Below are 24,085 nucleotides of genomic sequence, written 5' to 3'. Positions count from 1 at the left end.
TGGTAGGACAGATGTTACTATCCTTTACAAGTGGGAGAAGTACAGCATTTCTTGTTCAGAAAGAAGAGACAGGTACAGACATGGCCACATTCCCAGATAATGTGGTCCTTAAAAGTGCTTCTGTGAGAATTTCTGTGCACCAGCATTTGAGTTGTTAAGCTAAATTTCTGCTTAACTGCAATCATTGCCTCTGCAAGTATGTCTGTTCATACCATGCCAGATCTGGGTCCATTGGAATCCTCAGCAAAGTGCGGCCTAGTGGGCCCCCAATGCTTTGTAGCGTTCTCTGGGGGCTCACCAATGGTGGTGGAAAGCACTGGTGGCAACAGGTGGCTGTAGGCTGGCCACCGCTTTACATTTTCCACAAAGCCTTGATGGCAGTACCAGGGGTATTGAGGGACACAGACAGTTCACAAACACAATTTAGGCCAAAGTAACATGGTGGGCCCTTCCAAAGTGCATCAGAGTTAGTCCATAATGCTAAGTGCTGATGCTGGCCTTAATTACTTACGTTCTTGCTGTGAGGTACTTCACCCTTTCCTGCCTGTTCAGGTAATTTACAGGGCTGCACCATCATAAACATATTTTCTGTGGTTTTCCTTTGGTTTCTGCCCCACTTTGGGACTGTACACTTACCCTCTCTGGAGAGTCAAGACATAAAAGTCCTAGAGGTTAGCATAGACTGTACGGATGGCAATATTAAAACTATAGTAGTTATATAGTTCTGAATTGAAAATATGTATGTAAGAACTAAGAAGCTGCACCTCTTTCCTCTTCTCCCCTGTTTCGTGTAAGAATGCAATTTGTTTAGGAGCTGGAGACAAGCCTACAAGTGAATACAAATCAGTGGTCTACTACCAAGTTAAACAGCCCCGCTGGGCGGAGACATTAAAGGTATGACAGGGGAGGAGAAGCCTCACTTCCCCATTTAAAATCTTTGCTTAAGAGGAACCTAGGACTCTGCTGCTTATGCTAAACCATAAGCTCTGACAATACAGTTGAAAGAATGCAAGCCACCAAGGAATTGCTTGCATTATTTTGCTGTCTAGAAGCAAGAAGCGTGATTTTTCCATTTGTAAAAGTATACAGTTAACTTAGTTGCCCATAATCTCCAAGATGAATTTGATAGAAATTTTGTCCCATTCCATTTTCTCCTAGTATTACAATAATGCATTTTTAAAAAAACTTAGAGCAAATGTAGGAGTGTATGGTCCAGTAAGCTGAGAAAAATTAGAAAATACGGGAACTTCCGTCACCTCATGAAAAAAGACCTTTTACAATTTATATCCTTGTTAGAGAAGAATTAATTGACACCTCTATGGTTTGCATGTAACTTGTAATAAGCAAATTCTTGGAAGGTTGTGATGGAAATAATTACAAAATGGCTGTAGGCTACTAGAAAAGCTTATTGTAAATCTGCTCCTTTTAAAGAGAGAGCACTATAGAAAATTGCTGTCATAATGTGGCTCTTAGGTAGATAATGAGTTTAATTCTATTAAGGTGCTTTGGCAAGAAGAGACAGAGGGCAGCAGGGAGAAAAAAAATGGCATAATAAAAGGTATTATTGGGTACAAAATGTATTTATTTCCATGTACTTTCAAATATTTATGTGTCAAGCAGTGTCTCTTCTGAAAATGGTGCACTAGTGGAAATCCAAGTTAAGCTTATAATAAAATATTTGGAGCTTTTTAAAACTAGCCTTTGGAGTCTTCTAATTCCAAGTTAATTCTGATTATGATCAGTAGTGTCCAAACGTATGTGAGGTGATGCTGCTATAATGAATTAGAATATCGGGTTGGATCTAGAAGAGAGTGAATGTTCATGGTCTCTCCTCCCCACTTTTGTGTCCCCTAAAAAGCGGTCAAAACTGGGTAGCTCTCTGAAACAGCATGAGATGTAGCACAGGGAGCTGTGGTGCGAAAGGGGAATTGGCAGATATTAGAAAGGCGACCTTTGTATACAAGCTTAAGATACCTGGTATACCTGGTATAAATATAGGTTCAGACCATAGGTTCCAGAGTGTAGCTCCACTGAAGATGAAACATCCGACTTTCCCAAATACTGGCACTCAGGATTTGCATGAGACATGTTGTCATACTCCTCAAATAGTGGCAGTTGCACCAGACCAGGTCAAAACAAACAAACAAACAAATTCCTTCCAGTAGCACCTTAGAGACCAACTAGGTTTGTTATTGGTATGAGCTTTCGTGTGCTTGCACACTTCTTCAGACCAACACGGCTACCTACCTGTAGCTAGCACCAGATCAGGTGTTATCTCTTAAAATAGCAAGGCTCCTATTTGTGGAGGAATTTACATCTGAATTGGCCCCATTTCTACATTGGAGGATCCTTTTATTATACAACTTTCCACCACTGTGAATCTTATCCACGCACAATTTAAAGATCAAATAACAAAGGAGGCACATTAGAATTTACTTTTTGCAGTGTAGGGACTTCAAAGCAAGCCCTTTAATATATCTATGACTAAGCAATACTATCTTATTCAGCAAGAAAGTTCATTCAACAGTAGCATTAGTCATGATATGAATTTGCATTAAAATGTAAAGTTTATTTCAAAGGCATGTAATCTTGTGGTGGCATAGCTTCATTTGGCAAATAATGAAATACAAGTCCTGAAAAAGTGCAGCAGAGCATAACATTAGGTCATTATGCACAAATAGCTGCCACTGATGACTACAGCAGGACTTTAGCCATAGATGGATATTTGGGCAGCGCTAATTTAGAACTGCTGGTAGAGCTTCCCTCCATGTATTCATCATATCATTTTTACTTTAATAGCTGTTTATGTATTTAAATAGGTAGCATTGCCCATTGAGGATATGCAAAGAATTCACTTGCGCTTTACGTTTAGACATCGGTCATCTCAGGAGTGTAAGTAACCTGCTTGATTATTTGCATTCAATATGCAACATTAGATAAGTGGACATGTTATAGGCGGGAAAAAAGAATTATACCAAATTATTTATTGCACAGCTAAAGACAAAGGAGAAAAGAACTTTGCAATGGCCTATGTGAAGTTAATGAAGGAGGATGGGACAACTCTGCTTGATGGCTTTCATGATCTGGCCGTTCTAAAGGTATTGTTGGTTATGCTGCATAGACTTCCACACTGCTTTGCACAATCCACTAACAATCTTCTGCTGGTCTACTTAAAGCATTATGCTCCAAGGTGCATAATGGGGTGTGTGGGGTGTTAGGGGAGGGGTAGTACCTCTGGTAGGGAACACACCATGCTCCTTTTGGGGTAGTATGTCCACGTTTGGTGCCCACCTCCACTCAGCTCTCACCTGAGGTTCCTAGAAGCTGTCCGCATGTGACTGTGGCCACACCCCAGCAACAACTTTGACTGGCTGGCTAAACCAGGTGAAGGTAGCCAATGGGTCTCAAACCCTTGGTGAATTAGGGACTTCCCCTGCATGTGAAGACAGGCTGGGGCAGATTGAGTCCCAGAGGGCTCACTTTGGTGCTGCTAACACTGTGGTTTTACTTTCCCATCAGAGGCACACTCCATTGTCTCTTGCCAACAACTCCTAGCCTGAAAAGACTAGGGGGAGGGCATTCCATAACTGGCATGCAAATACTGGGGGGGGAAACCCTTCTCCCCAGCCCAGATCCATCTGCCTAAATTTTGAAAGATGGGTCCTGAAGGATAGCATATTCATATAGGAACATCCACCAGTGCTAGAACTGAACTCAATGATTTCTTTGTGTAGTGTGAGTTACGCCAGGAATAGCTAACGTGGTACCTTCCAGTTGTTGTGGACTACAATTCCCATCAGTCGCAGCCAGCATACCCAATAGCTAGGGATGGTGGGAGTTGCACTTTGGAGGCCAGCACGTTGACTATTCTTGACTTACACCGTTCTAGCACATACAGCAAGTGAAAATGCTGTAGCTGGCTTTTCCTAAAAAAATTCAGGTGTACTCAACACATCTGGCAACTAGCCCAAGTTTCTGGCTTTTACACAAAATCCTTGCAAATGGCCTAGTGGGAAACAGAAAGAAAGGGACAAAAAGACTGAGCTGACTATATTTCAGGTTGTTTGGAGCTTTTCCAAATATGTCCTTATAGGGTGCTGGAGATCTGTCAGACAAAAAGCTGCAGTCTGGTGATAAAACCTTTAGTCAGTTTTAAATGCTAAACTGGGAATGGCTGCCTAAATACCCTTTGATTTCCATTTTTAAAAGCAGTTTATTACTAAACATCTGCAATGTTTCCTTGAAGATAAATAAGGAAAATCAGTTGTATGAAGCAGGTGTCCCTAGCACCAGAGTTGTGTGGCTCCCCAAGTTTGAAAAGCAGTCTGCAGTACAATTTAGGAACCTACTCTTAGTACTTAAGAGTTAGAAGCCCTGTGGGACATGACCAATGCCCTGAGTGTTGCTGAAATGAAATAGACTCTCACTTGTGGAGTTTTAGGGCACAACTAGCAATGAGTTGGTTGTGGGACTGTTGCTGAAAATGGAAGCCCCTGTTCAGGTTTTCCCAGCTGTTCCTGTCATGTTTAGTCCAGGGCTGGGGAATATGTCCTGTAGGCTTATCTTGACCTAGTTGCAATTTGGCCAGCAAGGCCATTTTTCTGAAACCACTCCTGCATGTAAATCAAGTTACATCACTCTGATGGGCAGGTGATATCAGCTGGTGGGAGGTGGGGGTCAATTCTCCTTGGTTTGCCTGTAGATGCTAATTCCCTGCAGGGAACTCTCACATGCAGCTGGTCCCTGCCAAAAGGATAATAAAATTTAGACGGACTTAATACTGTGATCTTTCTATACCCAACCAGTGGTGTGGTGTGGGAACAGGATAATACACAAAATGATCACACAGCAGCATAAGTAAGTCTGTCTGTACTAGGGTAATCAATGTGGTACAATCCTGATGTTTCTGGACTTCAGCTGCCATCAGTTCTGGCAACAGCAATGCTGACTTGGGCTAATGAGGAGCAGAATCCAACATAGCATGGAGAGTGCTCCCTGGTGTCAGTTGAGGGACATTTCAACCCAAAGCTGCTACTTTTTGAAGCTTTACTTTTCACCTTTACGCATCCAAAAGTTTAATCCCATCCAGTTGCTATAAGAACTGTTGCTTTAAAAACTGGTGCCTGAGTTTGCTTTTTAGTTCCTGCCCCACCTGCTGCAATGGGGGAACTGTGGCAGAGATGGGGATGTGCAGGTGTTGTTAGAAAACAATACCCCCTCATCCTTGACCCTTGGCTATGCTGGCTGGGATTGATTAGATGGAGTCCAACCAAATCAGCAAGGTCACAGATTCCCCACTAGTGGTCTAAGGACCATAGTTTTGATCTATTTGTAAGCTACTCAGGAGACCCTTTTGATTGAAGAGCAAAGTAAACATGATTTAAATAAAATGAATTTGTTTCCATTTCCATTGTTCACTGAGAAGATCTTTTTTAATGGTTTCCATGTGTCCAAGGACTTATGTGCATGTTGTGACCTCTTCTCTTCATAAACCAGCAGAAAATTCTTTGCCCACGTATCCTCACTTAGTTTCAAAAGTAGATTGTGAGTTGAGGAGTTTTGTTTGTGCAGAGAAATTGCATATACTTTTGCAGTCTTCACTGGGTTAAGTCTCTCAGTCCAATATTTTTTTAAAAAAAGATTTATTTCTAAAAGGCTGCTGGTGTGCAATAGTGCAGCAACGTTATCCTGGTTATATGTGAATTTAGCCCATTCCACTGAATCTCACCTTGTTTTCATGCCTTGCTTTCAAGGGTGATAGTAAGAAAATGGAGGATGCCAGTGCTTACCTGAGTCTCCCTTCCTCACGTCATAACGTAGACTCTAAAGGCTCAACCTTAAGTCGGAGTTCAAGCAGTGTTGGAGGGCTCTCAGTAAGCTCAAGAGACACATTTACCATTTCAACGCTTGTTTGTTCAACCAAGCTAACTCAAAATGGTAAGAATATAAGCTTCTGACAAGGCTTTTTAAGTTGCACTTGAAAGCTAGACCCCCTTTCTCTGTGAATATATTTCTGCTCTTCTCTGCAGTTGGTTTACTGGGCCTTTTGAAGTGGCGTATGAAGCCAGAGCTCTTGAAGGAGAACTTAGAAAAACTGAAGATTGTGGATGGGGAAGAAATTGTGAAGGTATGTTTTTAAAATGTTTACAGCGGTGTAATTTTAGGTCAGGGACTTTCTGAAAAGCCATATACTATGGGGGAGGTAATCATCCCCCTTTCCCGGGAAATGATGTACTGTGCAGTCCTTGGTTCCTCAATGGATAAATATTTCCTAGAGAGACAAATTTGGAATCCTGGTGCTATTCCTCAATTTATTTCCAAAATCCATGTAGGAAATCTTAGCCATTTCAACAACATGTTTTTCTATCTCAAGTGGTAACACATCTTTTGTGCTCATTGAAGCAAACTAATCCCTTGAGAATGGCTCAGGAAATTGTCTTCACTTGTATCAGCCATTATAGGCTGAGAGCATAGTCCACAGTTGTGTTTTCTTTTTACAAGGCATCAGTCTTGTTGGCTTCACTGGGGGAAAGGCCATGGGTCAGTGGTAGAGCATATTATTTGCATGCAAAGGGTCACAGGTTCAACTCCCAGCATTTTCAGATGCGGCTGGGAATTTTCCCTACCTGAAACCCTGGAGAGCCACTTCTTTTTGGAAACAACTGCCCCAAAGTGACATCAGTTCAGGATAATGCCAGTCTTGTTTGCATAGAAAACAGATGGCAGCTGAACAATTGAACTGGATTTCAGGCATACCTTACATGGCAGAATTTCTATTTTATTTTAATGTTTTCCTATTTTATTAACCGTGCTGTGCTAAATGCTGCCCTGGAATGTGCTTCCCTTTGTTAGCTTTTTTGTTTTTTAACAGCAAACATGATTTTTTAAAAAAGACAATGATGAAGCAATTGTGTTCAGAATATTTTCAAACAAAAGAAAGCATGTTTTTCAAAGACTTGGTATTAGAGTCCCCCCCCCCCAATATGCCCTCTGCCTCAGTGACCCCTGATTCGGTGGGAGCAGGTTATTTGCAAATTCCTGATTGATTGTATGTGATGGGGGCAGTCCTGGTTGTTCATATGTCTGCTCTGTTCGTTTAGAGGATGAGGTTTGATTTTTACATCAAAAGGGGCACCTGGGTGGAGGGTCACACCTGCCTTCTGTTGCATTGTGCTGAGCAATTTTCTCCCATATTAGCGTCAATACTGAAAGTAAGTTAAGGCTGCATGTGTGCTAAATACAGCAGGTATAATTCATTTTCCCTTGACTTGAAGCTTCACACAAATATTCTTTGGGGACACACACTGATTAAAGTAGAACCAGCGAGCTGCTGCTTTAGCACTCCCCAAACTTATCAAAATTCTGGGCATGGCAGTTTTGTAACAACCGTAGATCCTTTGATTCAAGTCTTTACTCTTTACGCACGATTAACTCAAAGTAAGCACAATATCAAGGCAAATCTAAAAGGCAACGTGTCTTTGCCTGTACAAATGAAATGAAATATATGCTTATAGGGTTGTGAGACTAAGAAAAGCTACCCATTATCTTTTCCTTTCCTGTTAATATATATAAAAAGCGAATTGATCTCTGATCAAAAGGTGAGTGTTGCTCTTTTTTGGAAAATATTTGTGTTTATTGATGAAATGTGAACATGTAATGGTTTATCTATGTGATGCAAGCTTCTTTTCTATGAAGAACTATACTTTAGACTATGACTATGGAAATATGTAGCAAGGATTACTTACCTACATACAAAATCCACAGCTGGGTAACATCATTATTAGGGCCAACCAAAATGTCACAAACTTTCATGTTTCCCATAAGGCAAGATGTGACACACAGCAGTCACACTAGAAGCACTGATGAAGAGGGCAAGATTATAAACCTTCATTCATTTGATGCAAACAGCTCTTTAATGGGGTTTAGAAAAGGAATTCAGTTGACCCAGGCTAGTCTAGAAGATCTATTCAGAGTGTTTCTAAACTTGAAAAGCTGTCTTCATCGTGTAAATAAGCAGTTCATTATCTTTCCTTGCATTGAACTGATGTTTCTTTTTCTGCTGTAAGAACTGATTTTTTTGGAAATATGGATCAAGTTCAGAGTTGTCCCTGGGCTAGCTTGTAGCTTCTTCTTTTTGTAAAAGATCAGTTCATCTCCTGATCATTGTCATATTGGAGCTTTAATGTTGTTCTTATGATGCCTATATCATAAGCAACATGTGGAAGAAAAGCCAAATAAAAGTTTCTCTCTATTGATATTCTCTATTGATATTCTGTAGAATATTCCATCTGGGGTTCACCAAGTTTCTGAGGCTGGAATTGTGGTTGGCAACTGGCAGCACAATGGCTGATCCCGGCCTGCTGTAAACCTCTTCACCCTCCTTTCCTTCTTCTCATCTGAGCTTTCTGACAAAGCACAAAGGGCGGGAGAGACCTGAGCTGGTATGAATGGAAGGAGGAATCCTCTTCCAGTTGGCACACACCATGTTTTCATTCCCACTTGGCAATGATTTGGGTGATACCGAAGACTTGAGGCCAGGCATGCTAATGGGAGGAGAGATACTAGCTTTATCTCCTTCCCCTGCATTTGCGCTTTAAGTATCCTGATGGTCTGGGCATACTATCAAGCCATTTTAGGCTGAGGGATATTACTTAACACCAGCTGCAGCTAAATTCACAGTGACACACTGCTGAAAACAATTGCTTACCACATTTTAAGGGACTGTGCAACTTACAAACCTCTTGCAGTACACCTGTGAACATTTACAGATAAAGCAATCAACTTTACACTTGTGGGGAATAGGAAATGTTCTCTTCATTCCAGTATAAACTGTAGGCCATCCTTAGTATTACATTTGGGGGGGGGGGATGACTGCTTTGCTTGTTTGAGTCAAATGTGTGCTATGATAAGAAAATAAGTCTTCAAAGATGTGGTGATGCTCCAGGTGACAAGGCTAGAAAGATGGATCCTTTGAGGCATGAAATGCTTTCCCTGGGGCTAGGTGGAATTTTTCTTTTAAAGACATGAACATGTTTCTCAAAGAATCTTTATCCTGTCATGATATCAAAGCTTGTAAAATATTTGTTCATCTTCTCTCTCTCTCTCTCTCTCTCTCTCTCTTTCTTTAGTTCCTCCAAGATACTTTAGATGCCTTGTTTAATATCATGATGGAACATTCTCATAGTGATGAATATGACATTCTCGTCTTTGATGCACTGGTAAGGATTGCCCTCTGCTGTTCAAGTTCAAACTATGGGTTCCATTCTTTGAAACAATTTACTATAGAAGCAAGGCACTGCTTGTAACTGAAATGGCTTCAGGATCCCCAACATAGATGTATTGCATCCCTCAATAATAAACTTTTGGCTTTAGCTAATAGATAATGACTACATTTAGCTAATACACAAAATACCTAATTGGATTTTTTTTAGGACCTCGTTGCAAACTGTAACTTTTCAAATGACTTTTGGTGTGCAAAATAAAAACAAAAAAACACTAATCCTATTAACCTGTTACAGATCTATATAATAGGACTCATTGCAGACAGGAAATTCCAGCATTTCAATACTGTACTGGAGGCTTATATACAACAACACTTCAGCGCAACTTTAGCCTACAAGTAAGTTGACAATATTTCAATCATTACTGAGAAAGGTGATATATAGAACAAATAATTTGCATTCACACCACCCATAGCTTGCCTGGTATCTCCATGTAAAACTCGGTGGCAGAGCTGGAAGTGACATCTTCCCTGGACTTTAGGGGGGGGGGGCTCACTGCACACAGGTGGTGTAGGGACAATAAAGGTTTATTATTATTATTATTATTTTATTTTTATTTTTCTGTCAGTCTTCAGGAAAGATAATGCTCCTTTCTCCAGATCAATATGGAAAATTAAATAAATATTGTCATCAAATTAACATACAAACACCAACAGATACTCATCTTGGGAAATGTCATATTTGTGAAAAGAGGTGCACAAATTTTCCACAGACAGATGGTACGACAAGCTGTGTCATCTTGCCTTGTTGGGAAAACTTGCCCACAACATAAGAATCGCTAAAGGTCACATAAAATCAGGCTCACTCACAGCAATTTGGCATTCTTTTTATTGATTACACATCAAAGCCAAGTGCACTAAAGCAACCCCTAACCCTGCCCCCTATTTATTAGTTTGGTGGGGACTTTAGAACACTATGGTCTTCAGATCTACCATACACTCAGGAAGGAAAAAGGGAATAAAAGAAAGTACCAATGAGTTTGTTGGCACTAAACTCCATCTATTACTATGTTGGTTTTTGTTCACTGTATTTTCAAGAAAATGATTCCTCATCGATCTCTTGAGTGCTGGTCTACATGCTTTGTTTACATGGCTTGTCTATGCAAAGTTTAACTTGCCGAATAGATTTCCTGCATTATGTGTAGCTCCATGCCACTGATGGAAGATCTTGTCTGGTGGTGATGATGGTATGGAGATTCTGCACTGTGTGGACAAGGCATATGGTGCACTACACTACAGATCCACAAGCTGCAAAATTAGTTATGTTGTTCCATGTGTAGATGAGAACTTAGTGCCTTGAGATGTGAATGTGTTAGATCTTATGGTTGGAACTTCCCCTAAACTGCATGTGTTGGGGCATCAAGCTGGGTGCAGTCTTTCATGCACAGCTTCTGCCTGTGCTCTAATGGTTGCCCTCAGTGGATTCTGGAGCTTTGAATCTCTTTTTTAAAAATGGGCAATGTCTAAGGCTTTCCCATTAGGTAGAATGAGTTAATCAATCTCTTTAGGTAGCACATGGAGACAATGAACCCCCTGCTGCCCTCAGGTGCTGTGGAATATGTTACCCTATTGCCAATGTTGCACTTAAGTTCAATGGCCAGCGCAGTCAACCTCTGTCCATGGAGGGTGGAATCTTGTCCTTTGCCTTGGGCAGAAAAATGTCTTGGGCTGGCTCTGCTAAGGAGTCTGCCATGGTGCTTGGGGTGTGATATCATGGGTCCTTCCAAGGAGGCTGTGGAAGAGTCAGAATCTGGTTTGCGCTCAAGTTTCATAAGCTGTGAGTTGGAATAAGCTCATCTGCTCAAATGTTCAAGGGATTGCTGGTACCATTCTACAGTCTTCTCAAGATCACTGACACAGAGAATTTTTACCATCCACATGTGTGTATGCTTTGTAATATGGTTCAGAATGTGTCCTTAGATTTGTTTCTAGTCGTTATATAAAATAGTTCTGATTCCTACTAAGAGCAGGATTCGCCTAATAAGGGCTTCCACTTGTACAATGAGGCTGTGCACCCTGGTGCTCCCTGAAATTGGCTCTGAGGCAGGGAAGTCGGAAGAACCCCCAGAACAGCACATGGGGAGGGGAGGATCAGTCTGCTATTGAAACCAGTCATGACTTAAGTCTCATAGTTTACAAAAGGGGAGCTCACCTAGTCTAGATTCAATCCATTTTTGAAAAGGGAGGTGTTTTGTGTGTGCAATTGCACACGCAATTTCTTCTAAGAGCATATTATACTACGGAGCATACAGAATATATTGTATGATTTACAATATATATTTCCACCAATATATTTTCCACTCAGAGCTATGAGTCAGTAACTTTCAGGTACAGTCCTTTGTCATCTTCATCATCATTCCAGTCCTTGCCAAAATACTTTGCATGCTGCAAAAACGTTTAAATACTGCAACCCAAAGTACTGCTTTGCTGCAGATTGTTTGGTGCTAAGAATTCCCAGCCCTACACTGTACTAGCAATATTATTCAGTGCAATGACCGTGGCCACTGTCCAAAGCCATCCTGTGTGATAGATAGAAATAATAATGGGAAATAAAAGGTCATGCTACTGTGCTTTCCCCCCATTGAATTGTGTAATATTTTTATTTGAATTATAAAGTAATAAAACCAAGTCTGCCATGTTACATCATGCACTATATAGATATTTGCCACTTTACACACTATACAAAGGAAATGTGATAAAGTTTAGCCCCATTCCCCCTTTGTAACACATTTTTTCAATTTCAGGAAACTAATGACAGTTTTGAAGACTTACTTGGACATTTCCTGCAGAGGGGAACAGTGTGAACCTATACTAAGAACTCTGAAATCTCTGGAATATGTCTTCAAGTTCATAGTTCGGTCAAGGACTTTGTTTTCACAGTAAGTATTACAGTCTGATTACTTTTGAAATAGCACTGAGGTAAGGGTGAGGGGCTTCTGGCCCGACCACCAGATGCGGCCCCTGCTTAATTTCATCAGGCTCTTGGGAGTTTCGGGGAATTTTTCACCTACTCTGTTAAATAATGTTAGAAATCTATTCATTTTTTTTTTAAAAAAATGTGTATTCTTGATAGATCAGACATGTGTTCACCTGCCTATTATTCAAATAGATTAATTGGGTGGGTGTTGCAGTTACTGTGACAGTGAGCTCATATTTTGCCATAACAGAAATAGAACTGGAAATGCTCTGGGCCGGAGAAGATTACAGATGAAATTTTGTTTGCAAGGTCAATGAAAGCAGATATTGCACACAGATATTATACATGGCACCTGATGCAGTGGCGCAATTTACAGTATTGGCAGAGGTTATCAACCTTGTTTGTGCTGTCCTTAGAGGTAGTAATGGCACTTGTAAAATAGCATCTTGTGTTGCAGGATACAAAATCAGCACAACAATGTAAACTTGCATAGCAGTCTCCAGTAGCTTTAATTGCATTCTTCAGGATCAACACATTACAGTTGCCAAATAGGCCCAGAGAGGAGAAGGGAGTCTAAGAAACCAATAAGTGTGTAATAAGCTTGTACATTTAATTTCAAGGAGTAATCTTGACTTTGGAATAGTGCTTTCCTTAAGATCTACGATTTTTAAGAGCAAAAGTTCTCCATTTGCTCCAAAAGAAGCACAGGCTTGCCATTTAAGCAAGGACTTTGCTTTCTTGTGTAAATAATTCGGTTGACTTTTACTATATACAAAAACAGTCCCCCCCCTACCCCCGCTCTTTATATGATACATCTGAGAGCACAGTAGGAAATATCCCCCCCCCAATAAAGCTACATTGTGCAAGGAAACTGCCCTTACGTTTTAAATTCAGAACCACAAAATAGAAACAACTCTTTAACCAAATTGTTACCTTCCATGCATTAGGAGGAATAGCACAGAAACAAAACTGGTAATTGGACAAGAGGGATTGTTTTCAGTTCAAAATGCCACAATAAGAATAACATTTAAGAACCTGAAGAAAGAAACAGCCATGATCCCAGCGAGTCATCAGACCTGGTCTATAATTTAATACTTTGCGGAATGCTTAGCATAAACTCTCAAAAAATGAGTTCCCCATCTTATCAAAAGTATCTAGTATGTTTAAAAGAAGAAATAAATACATTTGTATTACATATTCAGCAGTTTCTTCTACTCAAGCTGTGGAATATTGGAGGATCCCGAGCTTTCCTTGCTAAATACCTAGCTATTAAAGCAGCAAATCAAAGCCAGGCTTGCTGTGACTTTGATTATGGGAAAGGGAGGATTTCTTTGTTAGGGGTCCATCAGAGCTTCACTGGAAGGATTTCATACATTTTAAAATGTTAAAAATAAAATTAACTTTAAAACAAAGTTAGCTTCAGATTACAAAGCACACCAAAGGAAGGTGCTAACTACATGTTTGCAGCAACTGGATTTTTGATGGGTTGCTTCAAGGCCTAAAGCTAAAAAACCACAACTGTTGATTTATACTGTACACTCCGAGAATTATTTTGATTTCTGCAGCAGTTCACATTATTAAACCTTGTGTATCATATCAGATTACAATTTCAAAACAATTGGAATTCTTCTTTGTACAGAGGTCATGTTTGTACTTTCAACTTTGGCAAAAAGTAAAAACAAACAATTTTAGGGACATCCGTCCTCTCTTTTTAAATGTAATCTCGAAAAATGAGATTTACTATCACACTCTTGCCTTGCCCTGTTGAAGTTCCAGTATCTTTTTTTTTTGACACATTGGAAACATAAATCCCAGACTGTTCAAAAACTTCAGCTCAAACTCCTCAATTTTAGCTTAGCATGGAGACCAACATTTTACCACAATTTAATTTAATGCTTAGGTTGAAATTCCTTCTTCTCCCCACTGCAACAATTTTATCTAGTGCGCTTGTTATAACTAGACTAGACTTTGTATTGCCTGTCATTGTCGTCATCATCATCATAGACATTTATTGCGCTAGCCATAGGCCATGGCATCATTCAGAAAAATAACAAAAGGAAAAACAGCAATAACCATAAAAATCATCAGGCACCACACATACAATATAAACCACAGTCACAACTACTGAGATTGTTTGTTGCGTAAAATAGAATAGCAGAAGATTTGCTAGTAAAATATGCCAAATTAAATATCCGAATCCCCTTTGCAGTTGACCGCTATTTTATCTAGTTCTTTCCTCCTGATCTTCTTAGCTGCCAGCGCACAGAGTGCTACCTTATAAGTTACAAAGTCATCAGTATCGCTCAGCAGCCATTTCACCCTTTCCACCCTATTCAAGTGAGTTCTATTCGGAAACAGGGGATGGTAATAAGTGATGTTAGAACAGGTGTGAGTGTCTGAGGGCCCTGCTCCTTCCTGCCACTTACCACCTGGCCCAGGGCGGGGCCTGAAGCCTCACAAGGACTGCTGTGCTCAACTTCTGGCGAGCCGCAGCCACAAGAGAGGAGCGCGAGGCTGCCCTCCAGGGGGGTCTCGAACAACACAGGGGTCTAGAGGTGTCGCAAAGGCTCCGTGGACCTCAAAACCCCAAGAGGATTATCTTGGGGGACAGATACCTGGCGGTGCTGCCGATGCTCTCCTGTTTTTCGGACATTTTAAACCAAGTTTGAGAACAGGATTGGAGCTCCAGCACAAAAGGGAAGCAGCAGACCCCGTGCTGTGAAGCCTCAGGCTCCAAGTGAAAGCAGCAAGCCTCCAACAACAATTAAGAAGCTGGGTTATAACTAAAACAATAACAGACTGAATTTAAGTTAAAGAAACCAGCGGAACAAAGATATTATGACATGAAAGAAGAAGGAATTCACCTCAGCGGTAAGAGTAACCGGCGTGTAACGGAAGACTGGGAGAGAGAGGGAGTAAGATTGTAACTGCCGAGAGACCTCAGATACAAAGTGTAAAAATCTGAGGCAATGGACTGATTAAAAACAGTTGAATATTTGAAAAGTAGATAGAAACATTTCTGCTCTGTCCTGGTCGGAGTGCGCTACGCCAGTGACCAAAAGGGACGGTAATTTTTCACCCAGTTTAGGATATATAACTGAGACTTTGTTCCGAGTTATTGTATTTTTGTATATACCTCCTCCGCGTAATGTGTCCAAGCTGAGACTGTTTCTTTTTTTATTTGGGGTGCTTAATTGATTGAAAGCTGAGTTTGTTATTGAGAGGAGTAGATACGACGAGAGGTCTGGGAGGAGAAAGTGAACCGCAAGACAGAGTCTTTCTTCATAATGTTTTGGCCATAGCATCCATCCAACACCGCCGAGGGCATCGATTGGAATCGTAATTCTGTGAAAGCAATTCTAAGCACGGCAAGTGGGAGCTTTGACCATGGGAACCATGGTGAATGTTTTGTAGAAGCCATCATGGTTAGATCCCTTTCTGCATGGGACCTAAAGAGACAATCTCTTAAGTGCCTCTTGTCCATCTTCATAGTCACCTGAAAATCTTGTAATTGGGACAAGAGGCGTTGGATACCATCCTTCCAACATTTGGTCTGTTTCTGTTCTGTGTGTGACATAGTGGGGAATTATGTGAAGTCTTTTCACATAATTTAAGCACAAGTATTCTGGCCTGTATTGTTGTCACAACACAATTGTTGTCAGTACACATCCAAATGAAACCCTGGAGAGGGATATCAGAGTAAACCTATGGTTTATACATATGTTGATAGTCTGATTTATTTGTAGAACTACTGGTCTAAAATGAAACCAAAGATACATCCCATTAGCTGAAGTTACCTCTACTTCTCTAGGTTTTCATGTATCCATTAGATCAACTAAAAGCTACAACCTTGCAGCAACCGTCAGCCATAATCACAGTATCTTTTTAGATGATTGCTTTATTTTTTCTCAAGTGTTGTTGACAAAAGCTTTAAGCTTTTTTTCATTACTGCAAGTTTGCCATCTGTCAAAAGACAATCACTTTTGACCTTCACTCAGTATTTCAGTCTTTTGAAATATTCATTCCCCAACACATTCTAGATATTATTTTCCTACCCTCTTGCAAACACAGGAAAATCACTTCCCAGCACTTTGAGCAAGCTTCATTCAAAGCTGGTCTATAGTTACATATCAGGACCCCTCAAGGCATTATTTTTATTGAAGATTCATCATGATGTACATACCTGGTGTTGATGGAGAGGCTATATGTTATTGCACTTTCAGCACAACTTGTGCCTGTGAAAGTTGCAGGGTGGTTAAATGGATTCAGTTGCCCACTTCAGCCCTTCTCCACATGTATGCAAAATGTGAGAGGGAGAGGGAGACTGGAGCAATACTGACTTGAAATTAGTTCCGTTTAATTGTTTTGGATGGTACCAACGGATCTCTGGATCACTAGTACTATAATATAAACTAAACATAAATATTGTCAAATCAGGAAACTGAGACGCTGTGTAGCAGATATGGGGGTTGGGGGTGGGAAACCAACAGCAACCCAGCACTTATGCTCATTATTAAATAAATGTATCAACAGCAATTGGCTCTTTGTGTGACAAAGGAATAATATGCTACTCTTGAGGGGTTTATGAAACTGGTATATTAAGATAAGGCGATGCTATATACATCAAAGCAGTGATGTTTAATAAAGATAAGCAACGTTTCACCAACATAGATGCTTGGCTGTCGTAACCAAGTTGTATGGTGTATCAGAATATAGTTGAAATAATTGGCAAAAAATGTGAGTAGGAACAATCATAAAATGGCTTTTCCCAGCTGAGAAAATACGTTGTAAAAAGGGATGTTTACAAACCCTGTTTCCATGTTGTGCTGCTATAATGTATGAGAGAGTCTTACACGTCCAATGTGCTTGACTACATCGCATCTTCATGCAAGGGTAAGCTTTGACTTTTAGTTGGAAGTAAATGGTGCCAGAGGAAGCAACTGTAACTTGCAGATTGGATTGCTGTTAGCTTTTGTATATAAGCTTCAGGCAAGTATTAGCCTTCCCTTGTCATAATAAAACATGCATTTCCATTCTTGTTTCACCCTCATGTAGCGGGTTAGATTAATTTGCTAATAAAGAAGATTAAATCAGCTTTAACGACCACTGATAAACCTGATAGAATGAAGGCTGAAGTACTGTTATTAACTAATGTGAATTGGGAAAAGTCCTTAATTTGGTTATTAATTAGCAAGCTTTGAGCTTTACCTTTTTCGGAAAAAGGCAATATGTATTAACTGATACTTGATTTAATAAAGGTATAATACAACCAGATGATGAATGGCTAAATCCTGCTTTCGCCTTTTATAAATACTGCTGGGATATGATATTAATTCATGCTGGCTGGTAATCTAATTCACATTTGCTGTCTGGTTTTCTTAATATCTCGATTTGACACAGAATTGGATAGTGATGGAGTTACTCAGGAAACAATTATGAATAGCATTGGGTGCTTTAATTGTGCTACAAGAAACTGATGAGAAGGAATTTGAGGGTTTCGTGCTACAGACTTGTATAGTACAGGCCACAGCATTATTCATCTGAACAGAATAAGTGGCATCCAAATGCTGGGGCAGTTAGAAGTTTAGTAATCTAAGTAGCAGTGATGTGTTTGTGTTTTAAAAATATAGGGCTACCATTGTCTGGGATTTCCTAAAACTACAGTATAGTCCTGAATTAATCTAGATTGCTCCTGCTAATAGTGCTAGTAGTAGATTTTTATCACGTCTTAGTTCTTAGTAGTTGCATGGGTCCGGATGATGTCTGTATATGTTTTCCGAGTTCTCAAGTGCAGGACATGGGGAGACAGCCTGTTCTGAACTGGGTTGTACTCCCCTGGAAGGAACAGCTCCATAGCTTGGTGGTACTCCTGGATCCAACATTGTCATTTGAGGCCCAGGTAGCTAGGTGTGCCTATTTCCAGCTATGTCTGGTTCACTAGCTACAGGCCATTTTGGATGGAGATGACTCAACCATGTTACTCCATGCTCTAGCAATTTCCAGACTGGATTACTGCAATGCATACTACATTAAATGTCCAAGTTGTCTTTCAAAGACAGCCTCAAGTATTTTTTCTGTAAAGGCTATTAACTTGGGGTGGGAGTAGGGAAATAAATAAGTATGTTTTTATGTTCTGTGTCCATGAATTAGAACAATAACATTAGGTTAGTCATTTTAGGTACATACCGATGTATCTGTCTGATAATAACAGTCCAGTGATTTCATTTTTTTATTTGTTAGGGAGTTACATTTCTTAATGAGAATATGTTTTCTCTCAGGCTGTATGAAGGCAAAGAAGTGACAGAATTTGAAGAAGCAATGAGGAGGCTTTTTGAATCAATCAACAACCTGATGAGAAGTCAAGAAAAAACAGCCCTTATACCACAGGTTTGCCTACTTTACCTGTCTTGCCCTGGATTAGAGCATGTGGAAGTACATATGTAGATAGGCAGCTTTGGGGAGCTCAATCTCTCTTTCCCTCCCTCCCTTTAATGGAAGTATAGAATTTCTCAAGAGCTCTCAGAAACTTGTGTGTGTGTGTTGTTTGTATGCTTATTTTAACACTGAAAGTTCTTTAGGACCAAATAATCTACTCTAAGCAGGTGCTTGACGCGGGTGGCGCTGTGGGTAAAAGCCTCAGCGCCTAGGACTTGCCGATCGAAAGGTCGGCGGTTCGAATCCCCGCGGCGGGGTGCGCTCCCATCGCTCGGCCCCAGCGCCTGCCAACCTAGCAGTTCGAAAGCACCTCCTGGTGCAAGTAGATAAATAGGGACTGCTTACTAGCGGGAGGGTAAACGGCTCGCCAGATGCAGCTTGTCATGCTGGCTACGTGACCCGGAAATGTCTGTGGACAGCGCTGGCTCCCGGCCTCTAGAGTGAAATGAGCGCACAACCCTAGAGTCTGTCAAGACTGGCCCGTACGGGCAGGGGTACCTTTACCTTAAGCAGGTGCTTAGAAGTAGAATACATTGTTATGGGTGTGCCCAGAGTGCCCTTTCACTGTTACAGTAACCATGTGGGTAGCACTCTGTGGGACTCCTGCAATCATATGAAATCATTCCAAATGTTTAGGGCTTTCTGACAGAATTTGTGCCTATGTGACTAGCTTTGCCCACATGAAAAATGCTGAGAAATAGATTTTTTTAAAAAATAAATAAATACTGAAATATTGAATATTGAGTCAATATTTGAATAATAGAATTGTAGAGTTGGGTGAAATCCTGAGGGTCATCTAGTCCAACCCCCTCCAATGCAGGAATCTCAACTATCCAAGGAGAGTCAGTCACCTCTCATGGGGGTCTGTTCCACTGTCAAACAGCTCTTACTGTCAGAAAGTTCTTTATTATTCCTCCCTGCCAACAGCATGACTACCTCTGCCCCCCCTCATTCTTTTAGAAAGTGAATGTAGCTGTATAGCTTCCTTTCAGTGGCGTAGCGTGGGGGGTGCAGGGGGGGCCGGCCGCACCGGGCGCAACATCTGGGGGATAGGGTTAGGGGGCACAAATCCACGGTTTAGGGGGCGCAAATCCACGGGTTAGGGGGCGCAAATCCACGGGTTAGGGGGCGCAAATTACTTGCCTTGCCCCGGGTGCTGACAACCCACGCTACGCCACTGCTTCCTTTGACAACTTGGTGTTGTAGCGAATGGGGTGGGGAGGGATAAAGAAGACTCAGAGGAAACCTGAGCTTAATCAGGCAGCGTATGATATGCCTTAGACTTAGGTAGGTTGTTTTCTGAGGCACCGTAAAGGAATCGTAGAGTTGGAAGAAACCACAAAGGTCATCTAGTTCAACCCCCTGCAATGCAGGAATCTTTTGCCCAAAGGGGGGGCTGGAACCCATAACCCTGAGATTAAGCATCTTGTGTCCCAGCTGATCTGAATCCTGTGCATTGGGGCATAGCACTAATAAATACCGAGGTGCCAAGTAGGCTAGCACAAGATCTAAATTCCATTTGGGTGTTTGCAGAAGCCTTTCTTGGAGATATATTCAAATTTATTTATTATTTTGAGGCTGGGTTATTATTTAGATTTGTGATAGCACTGTGAAATCTTATAGCTAATGTAATCCCACTACTAAGGGCTGGACGAGCAATCTTCCTGCGAAGTAACACAGCTGAGTATTAGAGCAAAAAATAATCAATTGCACTTTGAATCCCTCTATTTAGTTTCAATGCTAAAGATCTGCAGGTTGGAATAGGTAGTGATAAACTGGGAAAGTGAGACCAAATATGGATGAAGAGGCTTACATTCTGTGGACTTGAGGCTGCTAAAAGTAATTTAAGCATGGCATTTTGTTGTTGTTGTTGTTGTTGTTGTTGTTTTTTAAAAAATATGAGCCAGGAAACTAAGGACTATTGTTGTTGATAGTTGAAGGCCAGCATATGAAAATGTGTCATACATATATATATAGAGAGAGAGAGAGATAATTATCCTCTTAATCCTCTGCTCAGAAGAATAAAAGTTGGGTTTTGTTTGTTTGTTTGGTTTTGCTTTGTGGTGTGATTGTTAAGCAAAGCAAATACGTTTTCCTCAAGCACCTGATTTCATTTGGGCTTTGTAGTCTAGGGAAATAACTGATTGCTCACACAGAGATGATTTTAAACACGAAGCTGTCCAGGAGGCAGAAACGCCCTAAACATATCCAAATATCATAAATTATGGTCAGCAAATGAATATTTCAGTAACAACATGGGAGAAGTGGAAACCACAAGGAAAGGAAATGCCATGTTTTAAGTCAGAATTCAGCAGCAGGGAAAGATAAGGTGCCAAGTATGTTGGAAAAGATAGGCACTAAAATGGAAATGCCACAGCAGTGTGTACATGGACTGAGTATAAATGAGAGCAGCTGAGCACTTTGATCATAAAACTAAGCTTACGATCCTGAGCGAAACTGCAGGAATATTTTTAGTTGCATCACTTGAATTTGGGTGGAGAAGTCTCCCCCTCAAACTTCCTAAGTATCCCCCCCCCCACCTTTGCTTGGAATACTTTTCTTATAGAAACCAGACAATGTAATGATTTCTTAAAAAATAACCCTCTCTTACTATTCTTCCCCACCTCCAAATCTCTGTATTATCTTGCTCTGAAGAAACTGCCTTACAAATAGGCACTTTAAAAACAATCAATCTTGGAGAATCAAGTAAGGCTACAAGAAATGCCTTTCAAATTAATTTTTGTTTGAGGAGAGTGGGAAGGGATTTTACTGAAGGAACAGTCATATTTAGGTGGCCTGCTTTTTAAGTTTCTTAAGCCTCCCTGCTTGCAATTTAAGGGGCTATTCACTTCTAGAGACAAATTATAAAAAAATGTTTTTGTTTAAATAACCCCAGTTAATTCCTGTGAACATTTTGTTCCTTTTAAGCAAGCTAATGCTTAGGACCACATGATGACAATGTCCATGTACATGTCTGTTAACTTCAGATATGTCACTTTTTTGTGGGCATTTTCTGGCTGTTTAGATTTACAATAATAAACCATAAAATATATTTTTTATTTTGCAAAACCTATAGTAAGATGGAAAATAATGTTTATTTTTGTATCCTTCCACTTTATTTATACTTTTTAAAAAATTCTCCTACTTTTTCTAATTGCAAAGTCTTTGATCACATGCTCAAAACTAATCTTACGTAACACATCTACTTCTATACTTAGTAGAGATAAGGTAGCCAGCCTGCCTTGTTGCATAATTGTTCTGTTGGGATTTTTAACAGACTTCAAGTGAGAAAATGAACACACAGTGGAGCAATTTGTGACCATTAATGTTAAAAATCTGGCAATGGGAAGTTTCTGTGGTGCTCCTGTTCCCTTGATGCCCTAAGCACTTGCTTATTTTGCTTCATGGTTAATCCAGCCCTGGGAATGTGTCTAATCTGTGTGAACTTCATTCGGTATTTTTTTTACAGTACAGAATCTGTGGACAGAGCTTATGTTTGTGCAAGTTGTACATAAACAGCCTACGTGCAGAAGAGTCAATCCATGTATTGCGATTGTTGGTGGGGTTAGCAGGCACAGTGCTATCCACTGCCAGTGTGCTTTGATTATTCCCAGAATGGCTGCTTACCCAGTCCTGTGGTGGGCGGCAGTTGCAGCCTGTTGCGACTGTTCCTGATCCCCTGTAAACAATGCTGCACAGGGTGGCCGGAAGTTGGAAAATCCCTATGCTGGCCATGGAAGAGGGTAGGGTTTCCCACCAGTCTCAGTTTTGAGTTCTGGCCAATCAGGCCAGTCCATGGGGGTGGGACTAGGGAGCGGAGAAGAGAGGAGCAGGTTTCGCTCCAGTCTGCCCCCAGAATTATTGCTTGTACAGACCTAGAATTGTCACAAAGACAAAGTGGTGGTTGGGATACACCACACACAAGAGGGAAAGGATTTGCTGAACCAGTTAATTTGAATTAGAATACAAAAAAGGGAGGTGCGAGGAAGTTGAGGAAACAAGCAAATGAAAGATAAAGATATGAAATTTGGATGTGTTTTTAAATGTTTTTGTTTTTTTCTTGTTGTTTTGTTGTATTGTTTCTTTTTTTATCTTTGATGTATTGTTTGCCGAATTTTTGTATTTTTTTTTCTTTTTTACCTTTTTTCTTTTTGTAACTATAAAATATCTAATAAATATTAATTAAAAAAAAGGGATACACCACGCAAACAGCCGTAAGTTACTTGAAAGAAGGATGAGATAAAAATGTAATAAAATGAATAATTCTGTTCCCTTTTACCCTCCCCCCTCAAAAATGGTACACAATAGTACAGTACATGCAAAACTTTATGTTGCAAGTAGCATTTTGTGGTGACTGTTACCCAAAAGGCATGGAATAGGTTGGCACGTTGCTTTTAAAAGACAGTTGAAATAACTGTGAAATAAATTAGAAGTGACACTTTTGCTATCTCTGTTTGTTGGAGTATGGTGAACCTGAATGGCAAGCTTTGTACAAGACATTGTAAACAGCAACATTGTCTTTGCCAGAGTGTGCCATACTTAAGGGGTTTGCCCTAGGAAAACATAGAAGTGTGTTCTTTAGGACATGTGACGTACCATTTGTGTGTGTTTGTGTGTGGTAGCATGTGGAAACAACAAGCAGCACTTTGCACATGCCTCTCTGTTTGAAGTTTTATTTAATAAAGACTTGAATAAAAATTGAACTGAGCTTTTATTGCCATTTCTTTGGGGCCATCTTTTTGAGCCTCGATGTGTCTACTGCTCCCCTGAGAGTAAGGATAGCGCAGGGACTTGCTTTCTTATTAACAAACCGGAATGTATCTGCCATAATTATCATCATGTATCTTTCACATTCACAAATTTGTTGTGATGGAATCAGCTAAAATATTAATACTGTGGTGGGAATAGTGTGTGTGTATCTCATCTCATAAATATGCAGCATCCATGTGCATGGGTAATGTGTCCAGAAACCTAACTTACCATAATGCCTTTTCCAGGCTAAAATATAAGCCTAGGTATTACTGAGTGAAAGCAAATGCAGTTGGTTTACTTCAGGTTGGTTCTCAGGAGTGTATGGTTGTGTAATGTATGTAATTCTTTCATAGTGGAGAGTCAGCAGGAAGCAAGTTTATTATTTTATTTCCATTTGTTTTTCTTCATCGATCTAAACGCTTCTTACCAGGAGCTCAGGGTCCCATTTATTAAGCTACCCCCATGTATCCTTAAGTTGTGATGATACTTATGGCTCATCCCTTTGTGTTGCATTTCTAGGCACAAACATAGGTTCATGCTTTAAAACTGCATGTTTGAGCAGTGTTTTTTGGGTGGGGGCGTGTGGTCCTGGCACTCTTCTCGGGAATACCAGTGTTTTACAGCTGAATCAGAGCAAGCAGCAATTAGGTTTTCCAAGGATTGCCATTTGTTCTCATTTAGCGGTAAAACGTGGGTTTTCC

General features: G+C 40.4%; 1 protein-coding gene across 6 annotated transcripts in view; it reads left to right on the top strand.

Moving 5' to 3' along the window:
• Positions 1-24,085, top strand: part of DOCK2 (dedicator of cytokinesis 2) — a 245,877-nt gene that overhangs the window by 31,760 nt on the left and 190,032 nt on the right. For all 6 annotated transcript variants that reach the window (XM_083430680.1, XM_083430685.1, XM_083430683.1 and 3 more), the window contains 9 exons: positions 796-894; positions 2,820-2,892; positions 2,995-3,098; positions 5,754-5,937; positions 6,030-6,127; positions 9,129-9,218; positions 9,519-9,619; positions 12,025-12,159; positions 18,476-18,584. In XM_083430680.1, the coding sequence (XP_083286806.1) occupies positions 796-894; positions 2,820-2,892; positions 2,995-3,098; positions 5,754-5,937; positions 6,030-6,127; positions 9,129-9,218; positions 9,519-9,619; positions 12,025-12,159; positions 18,476-18,584 (993 nt within the window). The remainder of the gene's footprint in view (positions 1-795; positions 895-2,819; positions 2,893-2,994; positions 3,099-5,753; positions 5,938-6,029; positions 6,128-9,128; positions 9,219-9,518; positions 9,620-12,024; positions 12,160-18,475; positions 18,585-24,085) is intronic.

This window comes from Podarcis tiliguerta, assembly GCF_965153285.1.
Source record: "Podarcis tiliguerta genome assembly, chromosome: 2".
NCBI lineage: Eukaryota > Metazoa > Chordata > Lepidosauria > Squamata > Lacertidae > Podarcis > Podarcis tiliguerta.
This window is presented reverse-complemented; position numbering and strand designations above follow the sequence as displayed.